The 19,286-nt window shown below is 41.8% G+C and overlaps 1 protein-coding gene across 1 annotated transcript in view; it reads right to left on the bottom strand.

Moving 5' to 3' along the window:
• Positions 1-18,794, bottom strand: part of cep78 (centrosomal protein 78) — a 28,320-nt gene extending 9,526 nt beyond the window's left edge. The window contains exons 1-5 of the mRNA XM_039001444.1: positions 18,710-18,794; positions 12,192-12,457; positions 11,925-12,094; positions 11,768-11,840; positions 11,565-11,668 (exon numbers count right to left, since the gene is read on the bottom strand). Of these exons, the coding sequence (XP_038857372.1) occupies positions 11,565-11,668; positions 11,768-11,840; positions 11,925-12,094; positions 12,192-12,450 (606 nt within the window). The 5' untranslated portion in view covers positions 12,451-12,457; positions 18,710-18,794. The remainder of the gene's footprint in view (positions 1-11,564; positions 11,669-11,767; positions 11,841-11,924; positions 12,095-12,191; positions 12,458-18,709) is intronic.
• Between the last annotated feature and the right edge of the window lie 492 nt (positions 18,795-19,286).

Below are 19,286 nucleotides of genomic sequence, written 5' to 3' on the forward strand. Positions count from 1 at the left end.
AGCTGTGCCTTGTTAAAAGTACATTTGTGGAATTTCTTTCCTTCTTAATGCGTTTGAGGCCATCAGTTGTGTTGTGACAAGGTAGAGATGGTATACAGAAGATAGTACTATTTGCTAAAAGACCAAGTCCATATTACGGCAAGAACAGCTCAAATAAGCAAAGAGAAACGACGGTCCATCATTACTTTGAGACATGAAGGTCAGTCAATGCAGAACATTTCAAGAACTTTGAATGTTTCTTCAAATGCAGTCGGAAAAAAATATTGGCGCCGGAGGAGATGGCGGCCGTTTTACGTGCTCCTAACCAACTGTACTATTTTGTTAGCTTTTTTGTGTTGTTTGTAACTTATTTTGTACATAATGTTGCTGCTACCGTCTCTTATGACCGAAAATAACTTCTGGACATCAGAACAGCGATTACTCACCTCGACAAAGATTTTTTCTTTAACGAGTCCGACGTGAAGGAAATACTGCTTTCTCTGGAACGGGCCAAAATCCCTGTCATTTGCGTGAAGGAAAGACGGAGAAAAAGGGGGCGGCGGTCGGGCTGCCTTCTGAGAATTCATAGGCGAGTGAGTAAACCCCCACTGCCATTCGTTCTATTGGCCAACGTGCAATCATTGGAAACAAGAGGAAAAAAACAATAGACCACCTTTACTCCACACACAGAGACTCATACAAAGCTCTCCCTCGCCCTCCATTTGGCAAATCTGACCATAATTTTATCCTCCTGATTCCTGCTTACAAGCAAAAACTAAAGCAGGAAATACCAGTAACTCGCTCAATACGGAAGTGGTCATATGATGCGGATGCTACAGGACTGTTTTGCGAGCACAGACTGGAATATGTTCCGGGATTCATCTAATGGCATTGAGGAGTATACCACATCAGTCACTGGCTTCATCAATAAGTGCATTGAGGTAAAGGCAAGAGCTTTCAAGGAGAGGGACACTAATCCGGACGTTTATAAGAAATCCCGATACGGACGCCCTCAGACGAATCATCAAACAGGCAAAGTGTCAATACAGGATTAAGATTGAATCCTACTACACCAGCTCTGACGCTCGGCGGATGTGGCAGGACTTGAAAACTATTACGGACTACAAAGGGAAACCAAGCTGCGAGCGGCGCAGTGACGCAAGCCTACCAGACGAGCTAAATGCCTTTTATGCTCGCTTTGAGGCAAACAAAACTGAAGCATGCATGAGAGCATCAGCTGTTACGGACGACTGTGTGATAACGTTCTCGGTAGCAGATGTGAGCAAGACCTTTAACTTCTCTAGGGTAGGGGGCAGCATTTTCACGTTTGGATGAAAAGCATACCCAAATTCAACTGCCAGCTACTCATCCCCAGAAGATAAGATATGCATATGATTAGTAGATTTGGATAGAAAACACTCTGAAGTTTCTAAAACTGTTTGAATCATGTCTGTGAGTATAACATAACTTATTTAGCAGGCGAAACCCCAAGGACAAACCATTCAGATTCTTTTTCTTTTTTGAGGTCACTCTCTTTTCAATTAATTTTCATTGGGAAACCAGATTTCTAAGCGAATTGCTTGCAGTTCCTACGGCTTTCACTGGATGTCAACAGTCCTGAGAAATTGGTTGAGGTTATTCCTTTGTGTAGTGAAGAAATACGGCCATCTTGAAGTCGAGTCACTCTAGGTGTCTTGTTTGATTGAAGCGCATGACCAGAAGGCATGCTACATTTGGTTTTAATCCTGTATTGAACACAGATCATCCCGTCTTCAATTTTATCGATTATTAACGTTAAAAAAATACCTAAAGTTGTATTACAAAAGTAGTTTGAAATTTCTTGGCAAAGTTTACAGGTACCCTTTGAGATATTTTGTCGTCATGTTTGAGCAAGTTGGAACCTGTGTTTTTCTGGATCAAACGCGCCAAATAAATTGACATTTTGGATATATATCGATGGAATTAATCGAACAAAAGGACCATTTGTGATGTTTATGGGACATATTGGAGTGCCAACAACAGAAGCTTGTCAAAGGTAAGGCATGAATTATATTTTTATTTCTGCGTTTTGTGTCGCGCCTGCAGGGTTGAAATATACGTATCTCTCTTTGTTTACAATGTTGCTATACTCAGATAATAGCATCGTATGCTTTCGCCGAAAAGCCTATTTGAATTCTGACACGTTGGCTGGATTCACAACCAGTGTGGCTTTAATTTGGTATCTTTCATGTGTGATTTAATGAAAGTTTGATTTTATAGTAATTTTCATAGTAATTCATTTGAATATGGCGCTCTGCATTTTCTAAGGCTTTTTGCCAAGTGAGACAGTAGCGTCTTGCCTAAACTCAGATTTTTGGATATAAATATAATCTTTACCGAACAAAAAATACATGTATTGTGTAACATGAAGTCCTATGAGTGTCATCTGATGAAGATCATCAAAGGTTAGTGATTCATTTTATCTCTATTTCTGCTTTTTGTTACTGCTCTCTTTGGCTGGAAAAATGGCTGTCTTTTTCTGTGACTTGGCTCATATCTAACATAATCGTTTGGTGTGCTTTCGTCGTAAAACCTTTTTGAAATTGGACACTTTGGCTGGATTTACAACAAGTGTAAATCTTTAAAATAGTGTAAAATACTTGTATGTTTGAGGAATTTAAATTATGGGATTTCTGTTGTTTTGAATTTGGCGCCCTGCAGTTTCACTGGCTGTTGACGAGGTGGGACGCTACCGTCCCACATACCCTAAAGAAGTTAAACATGTCAACATTCACAAAGCAGCGGGACCAGACGGATTACCAGGACTGGGACTCAAAGCATGCGCTGACCAACTGGCAAGTGTATTCACTGACATTTTCAACCTCTCCCTGACGGAGTCTGTAATACCTAGATGTATCAAGCAGACCACCATAGTCCCTGTGCCCAAGGGAGAGAAGGTAACCTGCCTAAATGATTACCGCCCCGTAGCACTCGCTTCGGTAGCCATGAAGTACTTTGAAAGGCTGGTCATGGCTCACATCAACAGCATCCTCCCTGATACCCTAGACCCACTCCAATTCGTATACCGCCAAACAGATCCACAGATGACGCAATCTCTACTGCACTCTACACTATCCTTTCCCACCTGGACAAAAGAAACACCTATGTGAGAATTCTGTTCGACTACAGCTCAGCATTCAACACCATAGTGCCCACGAAGCTCATCACTAAGCTAAGGACACTGGGACTAAACACCTCCCTCTGCAACTGGATAATGGACTTCCTGACGGGCCACCCCCAGTTGGTAAAGGTAGGAAACAACATGTCTGCCACGCTGATCCTCAACACTGGGGCCCCTCAGGGGTGTGTGCTTAGTCCCCTACTGTACTCCCTGTTCACCTACGACTGCGTGGCCAAACACGACTCCAACACCATCATCACAGATGATGCTGAGACACAGACAACGATGAGACAGCCTATAGTGAGGAGGTCAGAGACCTGCCAGTGTAGTGCCAGGACAATAACCTCTCCCTCAATGTGAGCAAGACAACAGGAGCGGATCAAGGACTACAGGAAAAGGCGGGCCGAACAGGCACCCATTAACATAGATGGGGCTGTAGTGGAGCGGGTAGAGAGTTCCAAGGTCCTTGATGTCCACATCACCAACAAACTATCATGGTCCAAACACACCAAGATAGTTGTGAAGAGGGCACGACAGGAGACTGAAATGGATCCTCAGATCCTCAAAAGGTTTTACAGCAGCACCATCGAGAGCATCCTGACCGGTTGCATCACCGCCTGGTATGGCAACTGCTCGGTATCTGACCGTAAGGCGCGACAGAGGGTAGTGCGTACGGCCCAGTACGTCACTGGGGCCAAGCTTCCTGCCATCCAAGACCTATATACTAGGCATGGTCAAAGGAAAGCCCCAAAAATTGCCAGACTCCAGTCACCCAAGTCATAAACTGTTCTCTCTGCTACCGCATGGCAAGCATTACCGGAGCACCAAGTCTCGGACCGAAAGGCTCCTTAACAGCTTCTACCCCCAAGCCAAAAGACTGTTGAACAACTAATCAAATGGCCACCCGGACTATTTACATTGACACCCCCCCTACATTTGTTTTTTTACACTGCTGCTACTCGCTGTTTATTATCTATGCATAGTCACTTCACCCCTACCTACATGTACAAATTACCTCAACTAACCTGTACCACCGCACATTGACTCGGTACCGGCACCCCCTGTATATAGCCTCGTTGTTATTTTATTGTGTTACTTTAGATTATTTGGTAAATATTTTCATACCTCTTTCTTGAACTGCACTGTTGGTTAAGTGCTTATAAGTAAGCATTTCACGGTAAGGAATACACTGGTTGTATTCGGCGTATGTGAAAAATAAAGTTTGATTTGAAAAACCATCCAGCGCTATGATGAAACTGGCTCTCATGAGGACCGCCACAGGAAAGGAAGACCCAGAGTTCTCTGCTGCAGAGGATGAGTTCATTAGAGTTACCAGCCTCAGAAAATTGCAGCCCAAATAAATGCTTCAGAGTTTAAGGAACAGACACATCTCAAAATTAACTGTTCAGAGGAGACTGCATGAATCAGGCCTTCATGGTCAAATTGCTGCAAAAAAAACACTACTAAAAGGAGACCAATAAGAAGAGACTTGCTTGGGCCAAGAAACATGTGCAATGAACATTGGACCGGTGGAAATCTGTTCTTTGGTCTGATGAGTCCAAATTTGAGATTTTTGGTTCCAACCACCATGTCTTTGTGAGATGCAGAGTAGGTGAACGGATGATCTTCGCATGTCTGATTCCCACCGTGAAGCATGGAGGAGATGTGATGGTGCTTTGCTGGTGACACTGATTTATTTAGAATTCAAGGCACACTTAACCAGCATTGCTACCACAGCATTCTGCAGCGATACGCCATCCCATCTGGTTAGCGACTGGTGGGACTATCATTTATTTTTCAAACACCTCCAGGCTGTAAAAAGGCTATTTGACCAAGAAGGAGAGTGATGAGTGCTGCCTCAGATGACCTGGGCTCCACAATCACCCGACCTCGACCCAATTGAGATGGTTTGGGATGAGTTGGACCGCAGAGTGAAGGAACAGCAGACAACAAGTGCTCAGCATATGTGGGAACTCCTTCAAAACTGTTGGAAAACCATTCCAGGTGAAGCTGGTTGAGAGAATACCAAGTGTGCAAAGCTGTCATCAAGGCAAACGGTGGCTATTTGAAGAGTTTCAAATACAAAATATATTTTGATTTGTTTAACACTTTTTGGTTATTACAAGATTCCATATGTGTTATTTCATAGATTTGATGTCTTCACTATTATTCCACAATATAGAAAATAGTAAAAAATAAAGAAAAATGTACGTACACTACCGTTCAAACGTTTGGGGTCACTTAGAAACTTCCTTATTGTTGAAAGAAAAGAAAAACACATTTTTTGTTAATTAAAATAACATCAAATTGATCAGAAATACAGTGTAGATAGTCATTTACAACATTAACTATTGTAGCTGGAAACGGCAGATTTTATATGGAATTTCTACATAGGCGTACAGAGGCCCATTATCAGCAACCATCACTCCTGTGTTCCAATGGCACGTTGTGTTAGCTAATCCAAGTATCATTTCAAAAAGGCTAATTGATCATTAGAAAACCCTTTTGCGGCCTCCCGGGTGGCGCAGTGGTCTAGGGCACTGCATCGCAGTGCTAGCTGCGCCACCAGAGTCTCTGGGTTCACGCCCAGGCTCTGTCGCAGCCGGCCGCGACCGGGAGGTCCGTGGGGGCGACGCACAATTGGGCTAGCGTCGTCCGGGTCAGGGAGGGTTTGGCCGGTAGGGATATCCTTGTCTCATCGCGCTCCAGCGACTCCTGTGGCGGGCCGGGCGCAGTGCGCGCTAACCAAGGGGGCCAGGTGCACGGTGTTTCCTCCGACACATTGGTGCGGCTGGCTTCCGGGTTGGAGGCGCGCTGTGTTAAGAAGCAGTGCGGCTTGGTTGGGTTGTGCTTCGGAGGACGCGTGGCTTTCGACCTTCGTCTCTCCCGAGCCCGTACGGGAGTTGTAGCGATGAGACAAGATAGTAATTACTAGCGATTGGATACCACGAAAATTGGGGAGAAAAGGGGAGAAAAAATTTTAAAAAAGCAAAAGGAGAAAAAAAGAAAACCCTTTTGCAATTATGTTAGCACAGCTGAAAACTGTTGTGCTCATTAAAGAAGCATTAAAACTGGCCTTCTTTAGACTAGTTGAGTATCTGGAGCATCAGCATTTGTGGGTTTGATTACAGGCTCAAAATGGCCAGAAACAAAGCACTTTCTTCTGAAACTTGAAGGCTATTCCATGCGAAAAATTGTCACTACTCCCTTCACAGAACAGCGCAAACTGGCTCTAACCAGAATAGAAAGAGGAGTGGGAGGCCACAGTGCACAACTCAGCAAGAGGAGAAGTACATTACTGTCTAGTTTGAGAAACAGATTCCTCGTAAGTCCTCAACTGGTAGCTTCATTAAATAGTACCCGCAAAACACCAGTCTCAACGTCAACAGTGAAGAGGCAACTCCGGGATGCTGACCTTCTAGGCAGAGTTGTAAAGAAAAAGCCATATCTCAGACTGGCCAATAAAAATAAAATATTAAGATGGGCAACAGAACACAGACACTAGACAGACAAATCTTGAGTTTGAGGTGTTCGGATCACGAAGAACATTCGTGAAACGCAGAAAAAATGAAAAGATGCTGGAGGAGTGCTTGACGCCATCTGTCAAGCATGGTGGAGGCAATGTGATGTTCTGGGGGTGCTAAAGTTGGAAATTTGTACAGAGTAAAAGAGCCTTCCTTCTTCAAGACCCATCACTCCATTTTGCAACGCCATAACATACCCTGTGGACGGCGCTTAATTGGAGCCAATTTCCTCCTACAACAGGACAATGACCCAAAGCGCAGCTCCAAACTATGCAATAACTACTTAGGGAAGAAGCAGTCAGCTGGTATTCTGTCTATAATGGAGTGGCCAGCACAGTTACCTGATCTCAACCTTATTGAGCTGTTGTGGGAGAAGCTTGACCGTATGGTAAGTAAGAAGTGCCCATCAAGCCAATCCAACTTGTGGGAAGTGCTTCAGGAAGCATGGGGTGAAATTTCTTCACATTACCTCAACAAATTGACAAATAGAATGCCAAAGGTCTGCAAGGTTGCAATTGCAGCAAATGGAGGATTCTTTGACGAAAGCAAAGTTTGAAGGACACAATTATTATTTCAATTAAAAATCCTTATTTATAACCTTGTCAACATCTTGACTATATTTCCTATTAATTTTGCAACTCATTTCATGTATGTTTTCATGGAAAACAAAGGACATTTGTGACCCCAAACTTTTGAACAGTAGTTTATAACTTCACAAAAAAAGTAACATCCTCACTGTCAACTGCGTTTTTTTTCAGCAAACTTAACATGTGTAAATAGTTGTATGAACATAACACGATTCATCAACTGACACCTAAACTGAACAAGTTCCACAGACATGTGACTAACAGAAATTGAATGTGTCCCTGAACAAAGGGGGGGGGGGGGTCACCAGCTGCATTTAGTTCTGCAGTGCATCTCCTCCTCATGGACTGCACCAGATTTGCCAGTTCTTGCTGTGAGATGTTACCCCACTCTTCCACCAAGGCACCTGCAAGTTCCCAGACATTTCTGGGGGGGGGGGGGGGGAATGGCCCTAGCCCTCACCCTCCGATCCAACAGGTCCCAGACATGCTCAATGGGATTGAGATCCGGACTCTTCGCTGGCCATGGCAGAACACTGACATTCCTGTCTTGCAGGAAATCACGCACAGAAGGAGCAGTATGGCTGGTGGCGTTGTCATGCTGAAGGGTCATGTCAGGATGAGCCTGCAGGAAGGGTACCACATGAGGAGGATGTCTTCCCTGTAACGCAAAGCGTTGAGATTGCCTGCAATGACAACAAGCTCAGTCCCATGATGCTGTGACACACCACCCCAGACCATGACAGACCCTCCACCTCCAAATCGATCCCACTCCAGAGTACAGGTCTCGGTGTAATGCTCATTCCTTCGACGATAAATGCGAATGCGACCATCACCCCTGGTGAGACAAAACCGCAACACGTCAGTGAAGAGCACTTTTTGCCAGTCCTGTCTGGTCCAGCGACGGTGGGTTTGTGTCCATAGGCAACGTTGTTGCCGGTGATGTCTGGTGAGGACCTGCCTTACAACAGGCCTACAAGCCCTCAGTCCAGCCTCTCTCAGCCTATTGCGGACAGTAGGAGCACTGATGGAGGAATTGTGCGTTCCTGGTGTAACTCGGGCAGTTGTTGTTGCCATCCTGTACCTGTCCCGCAGGTGTGATGTTCGGATGTACCGATCCTGTGCAGGTGTTGTTACACGTGGTCTGCCACTGCGAGGACGATCAGCTGTCCGTCCTGTCTCCCTGTAGCTCTGTCTTAGGCGTCTCACAGTACGGACATGACAATTTATTGCCCTGGCCACAGCTGCAGTTCTCATGCCTCCTTGCAGCATGCCTAAGGCAAGTTCCCACAGATGAGCAGGGACCCTAGGCATCTTTCTTTTGGTGTTTTTTAGAGTCAGTAGAAAGGCCTCTTTAGTGTCCTAAGTTTTCATAACTGTGACCTTAATTGCCTACCGTCTGTAAGCTGTTAGTGTCTTAACGACCGTTCCACAGGTGCATATTCATTCATTGTTTATGGTTCATTGAACAAGCGTGGGAAACAGTGTTTAAACCCTTCACAATGAAGATCTGTGAAGTTATTTGGAGGGTCCTGAAAAAGGGACGTTTCGTTTTTTGCTGAGTTCACACACACACACACACACACACACACAGTATAATTTTTATTTGCAGTGCCTTTGGAAAGTATTCAAGTCCCTTGACCTTTTCCAAATTTTTTGTTAGGTTACAGCCTTATTCTAAAATGTATTAAAACATTTTTTTTACCCTCATCAAATTGACACACAATACTCCATAACGACAATGCAAAAACAGGTTTAGAATTCTTTGCTAATTTACATTTTTAAACTGAAATATCACATTGACATAAGTATTCATACCCTTTACTCAGTACTTTGTTTAAGCACCTTTGGCAGCGATTTTAGCCTTTTGTCTTCTTGGGTATGACGCTACAAGCTTGGCACACCTGTATTTGGGGAGTTTCTCCCATTCATCTCTGCAGATCCTCTCAAGCTCTGTCAGGTTGGATGGGGTGCTTTGCTGCACAGCTATTTTCAGGTCTCTCCAGAGATGTTCGATCGGGCTCTGGCTCTGTCCCGAAGCCACTCCTGCGTTGTCTTGGCTGTGTGCTTAGGGTTGTTGTCCTGTTGGAAGGTGAACCTTCGCCCCAGTCTGAAGTCCTGAGCGCTCTGAAGCAGGTTTTCATCAAGGATCTCGCTGTACTTTGCTCCGTTCATCTTTGCCTCGATCCTGACTAGTCTCCCAGTCCCTGCTGCTGAAAAACATCCCCACAGCATGATGCTGCTACCACCATGCTTCACTGTAGGGATGGTGCCAGGTTTCCTCCAGATGTGACACTTGGCAATTAGGTCAAGCAGTTCAATCTTGATTTCATCAGACCAGAGAATCTTGTTTCTCATGGTCTGAGAGTTTTTAGGTGCCTTTTGGCAAACTCCAAGCAGGCTGTCATGTGCCTTTTACTGAGGAGTGGCTTCCGTCTGGCCACTCTACCATAAAGCCTGATTGGTGGAGTGCTGCAGAGATGGTTGTCCTTCCGGAAGGTTCTCCCATCTCCACAGAGAAACTCTAGAGCTCTGTCAGAGTGACCATTGGGTTCTTGTTCACCTCCCTGGAAGAGTCTTGGTGGTTCCAAACTTGTTCCATTTAAGAATGATGGAGGACCACTGTGTTCTTGGGGACTTTCAATGCTGCAGAAATGTTTTGGTACCCTTCCCCAGATCTGTGCCTTGACACAATCATGTCTCGGAGCTCTACAGACAATTCCTTTGACCTCATGGTTTGGTTTTTGCTCTGACATGCAGTCAACTGTGGGACCTTATAGAAAACTGGTGTGTGCCTTTCCAAATCATGTCCAATCAATTGAATTTACCACAGGTGGACTCAAATCAAAACCATTTGTTGCTTCATCATTATGGGGTATTGTGTGTAGATTGCTGAGGATTTTCATTTATTTAATCAATTTTAGAATAAGGCTGTAACGTAACAAAATTTGGAAAAAGTCAAGTGGTCTGAATACTTTCCGTATGAGCTACAAAAGTATTGGGACAATGACATTTGTTGTTGTTTTGGCTCTGTACTCTAGCACTTTGAAATTAAAATGATACAATGCCAATTAATACACAAGTGAATTTGTCCCAATACTTTCGGTCCCCTAAAATGGGTGGACTATGTAAAAAATAAAGTGCTCTAATTTCTAAACAGCTCACCCAATATGTATGTAAATACCCTTAAATTAAAGCTGACAGTCTGCCATTTAACCTCAGTCATTTTATCATTTCAAATCCAAAGTGCTGGAGTAGAGCCAAAACAACTAAAAATGTGTCACTGGCACAATAAAATACAACAATTTCTAAGATTTTACTGAGTTAAGGTTCATATAAGGAAATCAGTCAATTGAAATAAATGAGTCTCTAATCTATGAATTTCACATGACTGGAAATACAGATATGCATCTGTTGGTAACAGATACCTTTAAAAGAAAAATGGGCGGCAGGATCTTGTCAGCGTATCGCTGTGCATTCAAATTGCCATCGATAAAATGCAATTGTGTTCATTGTCCATAGCTTATGCCTTCCCATACCATAACCCCACCACCACAGGGCACTCTGTTCACAACGTTGACATCAGCAAACCACTCGCCCACACGACGCCATACACGTGGTCTGCGGTTCTGAGGCTGGTTGGATGTACTGCTAAATTCTCTAAAATGACGTTGGAGGCAGCTTATGGTAGGAGAAATGAACATTCAATTCTCTGGCAACACCTCTGGTGGACATCCCTGCAGTCACCATGCCAATTGCACGGTCCCTCAAAACTTGAGACATCTGTGGCATTGTGTTGTGTGACACATTTTAAAGTGGCCTATTATTGTCCCCAGCACAAGGTGCACCTGTGTAATGACCATTTTGTTTAATCAGCTTCTTGATATGCCACACCTGTCAGGTGGATGGATTATCTTGGCAAAGGAGAAATGCACACCAATAGGGATGTAAACAAATATGTGCACAAAACTTTAGAGAAATACACTTTTTGTGCATATGGAAAATATCTGGGATCTTTTATTTCAGCTCATGAAACATGGGACCAACACTTTACATGTTGCGTTTATATATTTATTTATATCTCATAATATAATTTAAAAGTATGCAGTAAGGTGTCTGTAATAGAATAAACGTGGAAAAACTAATGTAGACATTAATAAATGCATTTCTACAGCCAAAATATTTTTTACAAACAGTGGGGAGTGACAAGATGGAGGCACAGTGGCTTCAACACAGCGCCTCCTATCAGTTATCTAGTATATAAATATTTGCAAAGGAAGGGTTGGTAAGACCAAGCTCATAACAGAGGTCCAGTACCTTGATGATGTTGGCCATATGCTCCGCTCCTCTCCAGGTCAGATTGCAGCCTGTGAAGTCCACTGTCTTTATAGATGGAGAGTACTTCACACTCTGGCAGATAGCTGAACATTAGAAAACACCAAATCAGACAAAAAAGATCATGTGGTAATAACTTGCACACAAGACACATTTTCTCACTTTTCCCACTACGTCTCACTCACCTTCTAACCCCTCGTCTGCTATAGGACAGTGAGCCAAAGAGAGATTTTCCAAAGAGACACTTTTGGCTAAACCCTGGAACAACAACAAACTAGCATTAGTGGGTGCCCTGCAGAACCTTAAGTTGGTTCAGGTAAATCTGCCTCTGCAACTTGCTACCTTGGTAAGAGTGATAAGGTCTCTCTCTCTAAATGGAAGACCATGGAGTTGGAGGGTCTTGAGGTTTGGTGAAGCTGTCAGACACTCCCTGAGTGCTTTACACAGTTTGAACGTCATCTCCTTGGAGCGGATGGCTGGAATCTTCTTCCTATTGCCAGCCCTGTACCTTTCTGAGAAAGGTAAAGAGAAGAGGCCGTACAAGGAATAAGGACAGGTTATAAAGCAAGGGGCTCCTACTTCAAGTTGTTTAGCCTACTTGATGTTTACCTGGCTCTCCGATGCCGAGACCACTTTGGTAGCAGCTTCTGACTGCAACATGTTGTAGCTGTTTATTGATGGTCAGAGAGTTGAGTATGGGTGTCCAATCTGTCAGTTTGAGCCGATCCCCATTAAAGTCAAGCATTCCTTGACTCAGGTTTGCCTTGACTGCTGGCAATGGGACTGAGTCCTGCATAGCGCATGCATAATCATAATATGCCTCGAAGTCTTGGGCACCTCTGCGCCGAATTTGGACTGTGTCCAACATTTCCAATCTAGTGGCAGAAAAAACTAAGAGTTAACTTAAAGGACACAATATGGAGGTTTAGGAACTTGTCTGCGTCAAATTGTGGCTTGAATGTTTATTTATTTAATATCATATAGATAATATTAATACATTTTATTTAATGAAACTAGCTATATAAATCCTTAGTTTTAGGCAAACATAGCTAATACTTTTGCTCATGCCTAGTCTGATTAATCAGGCTTTAATACACAATAAATGGGTATATACAGCCTGAAACGAATGCCTGAAAAATCTTGTAAGATGTTCCTTATAAGCCCGAATGTTGAGAAAAATTACATTTAAACTTAATCTACCGGTTGTCTGTGCGGTTTGTCCATCAGCTGCTTGAAATTTGAGACAAAATATCCACAGGAAAGTATTGTTTACTCAATGTTTTAGAGAGCCAGTAGGTATATGGTTCAGTACAGCACAGGGGTAAAGTTAGTTTTATATTGGATAGTCGGTTCGCTCCTCAATAGCTATTGAATCAACCTTACCATGACATAGCCCTTGATCATGACTAGGGTTGCACATTTTGGGGACTATTCAGAGGTGGAAACTTTCTGTGGGAATTAACAGGAATATATATGGGAATTGACAGAAATATATGCAAATTAAAATTAATACCATTTAAATGTAGATGTTTTTTGCATTGGATATATTTACCATATCAAATGGAGACCGAAACATAAACCTTTTACCTTATTATAAGTAGACATAATTGCAAATTATTAAATCCTTCCAATAGAAAAAATACATAATTTAGTTACAAATTGAACTTTAATTAAATGAGTTGACTCTTCACATGGGATGATTTCACTCAACAACAAAAGGGAATATTGAATGATCCATCGCATCTCCCAAAAACATTTTCAACATACATCTGTAAATTGAGTCTAGAAACTAAAGCTGTGGTTGTCTTCCTCTCAGGCTTCCATGTCTTCTCCCTGGACCTCCTCAATGTCCACCTTTTGAACATCAGACTTTGAGGCATCATCTTCACTGTCACTTTCCAACCTTGTTGAGGATGGCTCGTTGTCAGGCTCAAAAAGCCTCAAATTTGCCCAGAAGGACACCAATTTTTCAACCCTTGTACTGGTCAGCCTGTTGCGTGCTTTGGTGTGTGTGTGTTCCCAAACAAGGACCAGTTGTGCTCTGAGGCGGCTGATGTTGGTGGGATTTGGAGGATGATGGAGGCAACAGGGGAAAGAGCCTCAGATCCACAAAGTCCCTTCCACCAGGTGGCTGATGAGATATGTTGGCACGACTGCCATATTGCATCTCCATCTCAAAGCCCTTGCTTGGAAGTGTACTTCGCCAGACTGCAAAGAACCTTGCCCTCATCCAGGCCAAGGTGGCAAGACATGGTAGTGATGACACCATAGGCCTTGTTGATCAGGATGCTCTTGCCAGCATACTTGGGGTCCAACATGTATGGGCTTCAGGCAGAAGTATTCACGCTTTTTGATGTATTTCAGAACTGCAGTTTCCTCTGCTTGGAGCAACAGTGAAGTGGGCAGGGCAGTACAGATTTCTCCTCTTACATCTGCAACCAGAGTCTGAACATCAGACAGGATGGCATTGTCTCCCTCAATCCGTGCAATGGCTACTGCTATAGGTTTCAGGAGTTTCAGGCTGCTTACCACTCTCTCACAAAATACATCATCCAGGAGGATCCTCTTGATGGGGCTGTCCATATCGGCAGACTGTGATATGGCCATTTCTTGGAGAGACTCCTTCCCCTCCAGGAGACTGTCAAACATGATGACACCACCACCCCAACGGGTGTTGCTGGGCAGCTTCAATGTGGTGCTCTTATTCTTCTCACTTTGCTTGGTGAGGTAGATTGCTGCTATAACTTGATGAACCTTCACATACCTAACCATTTCCTTGGCTCTCCTTGAGGAGCAGATTCAATGCATGTGCAGCACAGCCAATGGGTGTTATGTGAGGGTAGGACTCCTCCACTTTAGACCAAGCAGCCTTCATGTTCACAGCATTGTCTGTCACCAGTGCAAATACCTTCTGTGGTCCAAGGTCATTGATGACTGCCTTCAGCTCATCTGCAATGTAGAGACCGGTGTGCCTGTTGTCCCTTGCGCCTGTGCTCTTGTAGAATACTGATTGAGGGGTGGAGATGATGAAGTTAATTATTCCTTGCCCACGAACATTCGACCACCCATCAGAGATGATTGCAATACAGTCTGCTTTCTCTATGATTTGCTTGACCTTCACTTGAACTCTGCATCCAGCAAATGAGTAGATAAAGCATGTCTGGTTGGAGGGGTGTATGCTGGGTGAAGAACATTCGGAAATCTCTTCCAATACACATTGCCTGTGAGCATCAGAGGTGAACCAGTGGCATACACAGCTCGAGCAAGACATTCATCAGCATTTCTCTGACTACGTTCCTCCATTGAGTCAAACAAACTTCGGATTCCAGGAGGACAATGAGCTCTTGCTATCAATAAGGTGTCCGATTCATCATTCTCACCTCGAATAGAACTAGAGGGACTTTTGTCAGAGGTTGCTTGTTGTGAGCGCTGACGGAACTTTATGCACTTGGCCAGATGATTCTGCTTCTTTGTTACATTCTTCACATATGATTTGGCACATTATTTGCAAACGTACACAGCTTTTCCTTCTACATTAGCTGCAGTGAAATGTCTCCATACATCAGATAGTGGCCATGTCATTTTCCTGTAAAGAATAGAAAAAAATACCAAATACAATTCCATGTACAGATAAATAGTTAAGCAGTTAGATGAAACCATTCCTTTGTAAAATACATGTTTTAAGATGAAACATGTATGGAAACAGGTGAATTAACACTACTCAGTTAGCAGGCTCAAGCAAGCTAAAACACACATGGTAGCAAGAACTAACTAGCAGAAATTGTTAACAAGTTAGAGATGATTTAAACACACTTTGCTGTAGGCTACTATTTACTAGTTAACAAAAAATTATGTCATGTAAAATATTTTCACCCCACCCAGCATTGTAATCAAAACTTACCAGTAAACATGTAGTCCTTGTCTCAGACAGTGTAGTAATGTGATGGAAGAGTGCACTGCACATGTGATGAAAGAACGCACTGTGCATGCAGAGGGTTGCAATTCCATTGAATTGGGGATAGTTTAACCAAAATATGCCACAAGACCTAGAATTGCCTTATTTTAATCCCACAAAAAGGTTCACTGTTATAAGATAACTTTTTTGATGAATTTAAACAAAATTCCAGGGCATAACTTCCCATGGAAAATGTCTGGGAAAATTCTGTAAATTTACTGGAAAGTTTCCGACCCTTTGTAACCCTAATCATGACTCTCAGTTCCATTATATTACAAATACTGTAAGAGTCATCGGACGAAGGCGTTTTCTGTGGGGGGGGGGTTGTTAAGAGCCGCAACGCTCGGTCTGAACATTAACACGCAATCGCTAGCGGTACGGTTTTGGAAGCATAAGGACCTTATCTTTAATATCAGCTAGATATATAAAAAAATAAATAACTAAAAGGTTAAATTGATACACACCTTTAGAGTTAGTGTTCCCACATGGCCATATTACAGCGCTTTATGGACACCAGACGGAAGACAGAGTGGACTGACTACCTGTACTAATTAGCTATCTGCGTCTCCGAACACCTGTGTATGAACGGAAGATAGACGCAACAAACGAGTTGTCACTGAAAAATACTGTCGGCTGCAACTGTCTTAAAACCGTGTACAGGAAATATGTATTTTGCATTTGTGAAATTATTTTGAAGTGATATGAAAGCAGAGGGATTTCTGTTTCTAGAACCGTAACGCAATTGATAATCAATTCACTTTTAGGTGGAGTAGTTGGCTGTTTTGGCTTCCAGAGCCAATTCGCCCTTTAAAACAGAACATGTAAGGTCCTTGGACTAATGAGTAATGTTAAGTTTCTTTAGTCCAATATTATGCTAGCCATGATAATTAACATTTTATATTCTGAATCAGGGGAGGGTGGATAACAATTGACACTGTGAATTTACATATTTCAATGTTTTTTTCAGATTTCAATCTTCAAAAAAAAAGTGTGGATTATTCTCCATCCTCCCCTTGATTGAGAATATACAATTTTCATTGTCATGGAATGCTTGGTTCAATAGCTATTGATGAGAAAGACCCGAATATACAATATAAAATGAACTGAACCATATACCAGCTCTCTAAAAAACATTGGGTAAACAATACTTTCCTGTGGATATTTTGTATAAAATTTTGAGCAGTTGAAGGACAACCCACACAGAGAACCGGAAGAGTAAGTTTACATTTAATTTTATTCAACATTCTGGCTTGTAAGGACATTTTAGTAGCACTAAAAACTAAAAGAGAATTGCTACTTTATTTAACAACTTTATAAAGATAAAGAATATTATAAGGTGGAGCACATTAAGAAATGGTTGGTGCTTAAGTAAATTAATGTCATGAACATTAACAGCCTACTGGTAAAAAAATATACAATTAAATGTTTAAAAAATTAATTATTATTTTGATTGTATATTATTGTTTATTTACCAGTGCTATTGTTCAAGGATACAATTTTGAAATGTAATGTTTAAGAAAAGTCACATTATTTTTGTTGTGTTGCACAAACAAATTGCACTGTAAAGGAAAAACAATCGATTGTGTATCCATAAAACCAGGGTCCAGTCTACTCACTAGTCCGTAGAAAACAAATCAGATGAGTTAGAAAGTGTTGCTAGACTTTTACTGTGGCCAAACAGCTTAAAAATGGGGTGCCTGGACACAATACTGTACAAATATAGCACTGTACAGAATTTTTTTATTTTATTTGTGCCGATGTCAAAGTAGGTGGGGAGTACTTAGTAGGGTTTGTACAATCTATATATGGTGTCATTTCATGGGGCTCTGATTAATACAGAGTGTTGCTGGCCTTTTACTACACCCATTACAATGGCCACAATGCAAATCACTGTATAGGCATTGCATACTGGCTTAGAGAGAAAAATATATAATTTGTGCCAATATAAAAGTGGGGTGGGGAGTAATCAGTAGGGTCTGTAGAATCTATATATGGTGTCATTTCATGGGGCATCTATATATGGTTAAATTATATAATATTTCACTGTCTGCTTTTGTATTTAATCTAGATCATGCATTCTATTGTACTAGGTACTAATTCATAGATTTTCAGATGTGTTTTCTTGCTTGATCAAGTGACATATGCAATTATCCTTGAAATAGAAGCCATGTGTGTGCCAACGATTTACACAGATGATGGCATGACGGTGAAACGTTTGTGTTTTGTTTTCATTTATGCACTCTTGCACTGTGATTTTTTGGGAACCATGATATTTTAATAAACATCTTTATTTTGCATTCAAGCCTCAGTTTTGGATGTATTCCTTTTTTCTACAGTGTGCAGTCTCCATCTCTTCCAGAATCTATATAAGGTGTCATTTCATGTACACACAATCTATTGTTTTTCCTTCAGTGCTATATTTGTACCGTATAGTGTTCAGGCACCCTGTTTTAAGCTGTTTGACCACAGTAAAAGTCCAGCAACAATCTGTATTATTCAGAACCCCATGAAATTACACCATATATAGATTCTACAGACCCTACTGAGTACTTCCCACACTTTTACATCAGCACCCAGAATAGTTTTTGCTCTATAAACCAATAGGTATTCCATATACAGTGATTCGCATTGGGGGCATTTAATTGACCTTTGAACATGTTTTAAAACCCAAATGTAATGCAAATGTCACTTAAATATGAACAAATATATATCATTGTTAATGTGTAGACAATTATGTTTCATATCATGAATACAGGTTATTGGCACCTTTCTACTATAACCTGGGGACTTGTATTGTGACTTTTTTTTAATGTTGTTGATGTAGCTATACCTAATTAACTTGCAAGTGGGCTAACTGGCTAATAATAACTATTTAGCTAGTTAGTAAAACAATTAAAATATAGCTGACTACGTTAACGTTAAAACACTGATAGCATTTGGGTATAAGTTTCAGATGAGATGCCATCCAACGTTCCTACTAGTCGCTAGCCATGACAGCTTGCTAATGCTAGCTAACGTTAGTTAGCTGCAGAGTAAATAGTGAACAGTTAGCCAGCTGTGGCCCCAGTTAAACCACAAGCTATCATTAATAAACATACATTCACTTTCAATTGTTGTAATGTCTTATGATTGTAAAGCTAGCTACCAAGATACACAACATGCAACAGCTCACCTGTCAGTTTCTCTAGGAGTTATTGTTTCCTTGGTTTCCTAACCGCGCCAACAGTCAAAACTGTGCAAACCCACCTCTGTTCCGCCAGCAAGAATAACAGCTATGGTACATAAGCAAGACATAGCAAGAATAAACCCGTGACCTCGGAGATTTTCTTTCGAAATAAAAGTCCCGCAAAGAGGATGGTAAAAAATAATACAAATGGTCGATATTCGTAACATTTTATGAAGAAATGTTAGCAGACTTAGAATGTTGTTTAACAATATGAAAAAATGAATACAGTTAATCGCTTTATAGCACAAATGATATTATAACATTGACATTATTGTTAACAGCATTAAAAGTAATGATTACTATACTGAAAAACATAAACAGAACATGTAAAGTGTTGGTCCCATGTTTCATGAGCTGAAATAAAAGATCCCAGAAATGTTCCATATGCACAAAAAGCTTATTTCTCTCAACTTTTGTGCACAAATTAGTTTACATCCCTGATAGTGAGCATTTCTCCTTTGCCAAGATAATCCATCCACCTGACAGAGGTGACATATCAAGAAGCTGTTTAAACAGCATAATC

Source organism: Salvelinus namaycush, chromosome 1, assembly GCF_016432855.1.
Source record: "Salvelinus namaycush isolate Seneca chromosome 1, SaNama_1.0, whole genome shotgun sequence".
In the NCBI taxonomy this organism is placed as follows: Eukaryota; Metazoa; Chordata; class Actinopteri; order Salmoniformes; family Salmonidae; genus Salvelinus; species Salvelinus namaycush.